This window comes from Rutidosis leptorrhynchoides, chromosome 3, assembly GCF_046630445.1.
Source record: "Rutidosis leptorrhynchoides isolate AG116_Rl617_1_P2 chromosome 3, CSIRO_AGI_Rlap_v1, whole genome shotgun sequence".
Classification (NCBI taxonomy): domain Eukaryota; kingdom Viridiplantae; phylum Streptophyta; class Magnoliopsida; order Asterales; family Asteraceae; genus Rutidosis; species Rutidosis leptorrhynchoides.
This window is the reverse complement of record NC_092335.1, coordinates 416,090,922-416,092,188: the sequence shown is the minus strand read 5'-3', so window position 1 is coordinate 416,092,188 and position 1,267 is coordinate 416,090,922. Positions and strand designations below refer to the sequence as shown.

General features: G+C 38.3%; 1 protein-coding gene across 1 annotated transcript; it reads left to right on the top strand.

Moving 5' to 3' along the window:
• The first annotated feature begins 434 nt into the window (after nt 1–434).
• LOC139901417 (uncharacterized) lies at nt 435–1,016 on the top strand. Its single transcript, XM_071884135.1, has one exon. It carries the CDS (start codon nt 435–437, stop codon nt 1,014–1,016), a length of 582 nt encoding a protein of 193 aa, XP_071740236.1.
• Nucleotides 1,017–1,267: the final 251 nt, after the last annotated feature.

Genomic DNA, 1,267 nt, shown 5'->3' with positions numbered 1-1,267 from the left:
CTTGTCAGTATTGTCATTTACAGAGGCATTGATAAGTATATGTTGTATTACAATAGTAATAGCGACAACAGCAATCGTAATCACGAATCATATCACCCAAAAAATGGAGTTATGTGTTGGAACACCGTTTAAAGAATCCTTTGTCAAAACGATTGGTGATGGAGCATCCACAGCTTTTTGGGAAGACAAGTGGGTTGATGGTATTGTCCTTAAGCACAGGTTTCGAAGATCACTCTTCAAACTCGAAATAACTCCAGGCGCTTCGGTCAAAGATCGGGTAAAATGGGATGGTTCAAAATGGGTCGGGAGTTGGGTTTGGTCAAGGGTTCCTTTTGGAAGGTCGATCGGGGAGTTAAACGAGCTAGAGAGGCTGCTCAACTTGGCGGCCCTAAATCCGGAATGCAACGACAGATGGGAATGAAATTTGTGTGTTAATGGTATGTTTACAACTAAATCTCTTTTCTAACTTAATCAACTTGAAACTACTATGTGCGGGAAACAACGTGAAGAATACTCTACAAAATCGTTTGGTACCTAAAAAAGTGGAAGTTTTTATTTTGAGAGTTAGGAAGGGTAGAATACCGGTACGAATGGAGCTTGATAAAAATGGCATTGACCTCCACTTGGTACGTTGTCCCTTATGTGATGACGGTATTGAGTCGGTGGTTCATTGCCTTTATGGTTGCAACAAGGTATCCGATGTGTGGAATAAGGTTTTCGAGTGGTGGGGTCTCAAGGGATCAACAATTGTTAATTTGGAAGAGCTACTCCTTGGTAATTCGTCTCAAGTGAATTCGGTAGAGGGTAAGAACATTTGGCAAGCAATGATTTGGTCGTGTGTTTATCTTATGTGGAAAAATCGGAACCATGCTATTTTCAATAATGTGAGTTGGAATCCCCCGGTTGCTTTGAGCGAAATACAAGTCAAGAGCTATGAGTGGATCGCGAAGAGAATCAAAGGGAAATCTATCAATTGGTATAATTGGCTTCATTGTCCAAACATTTTCGTGTCTTAACTAGTCGAGTGAGTCCTTGTATGGGTGGGTGATTGTACCTTAGCAACCCCCTCCTCTTGTAATTTGTCCATGTGAAATTATATGATCGTGTATATGTATACTGTAACCATTTGTGATTGAATGAAATTTATGTTGTCTTTCAAAAAAAAGAAGATAAAATAAATATATTTTTCCATTCATTAATAAACATCTTTTATTAACATTAAAATAAACATCATTTATTTTATTATAAACTTTCACACGATTAACGC

Coding starts and splice junctions, on each gene's coding strand:
- LOC139901417 (XM_071884135.1), top strand. CDS start 435: ATGGTATGTTTACAACTAAATCTCTTTTCTAACTTAATCAACTTGAAA.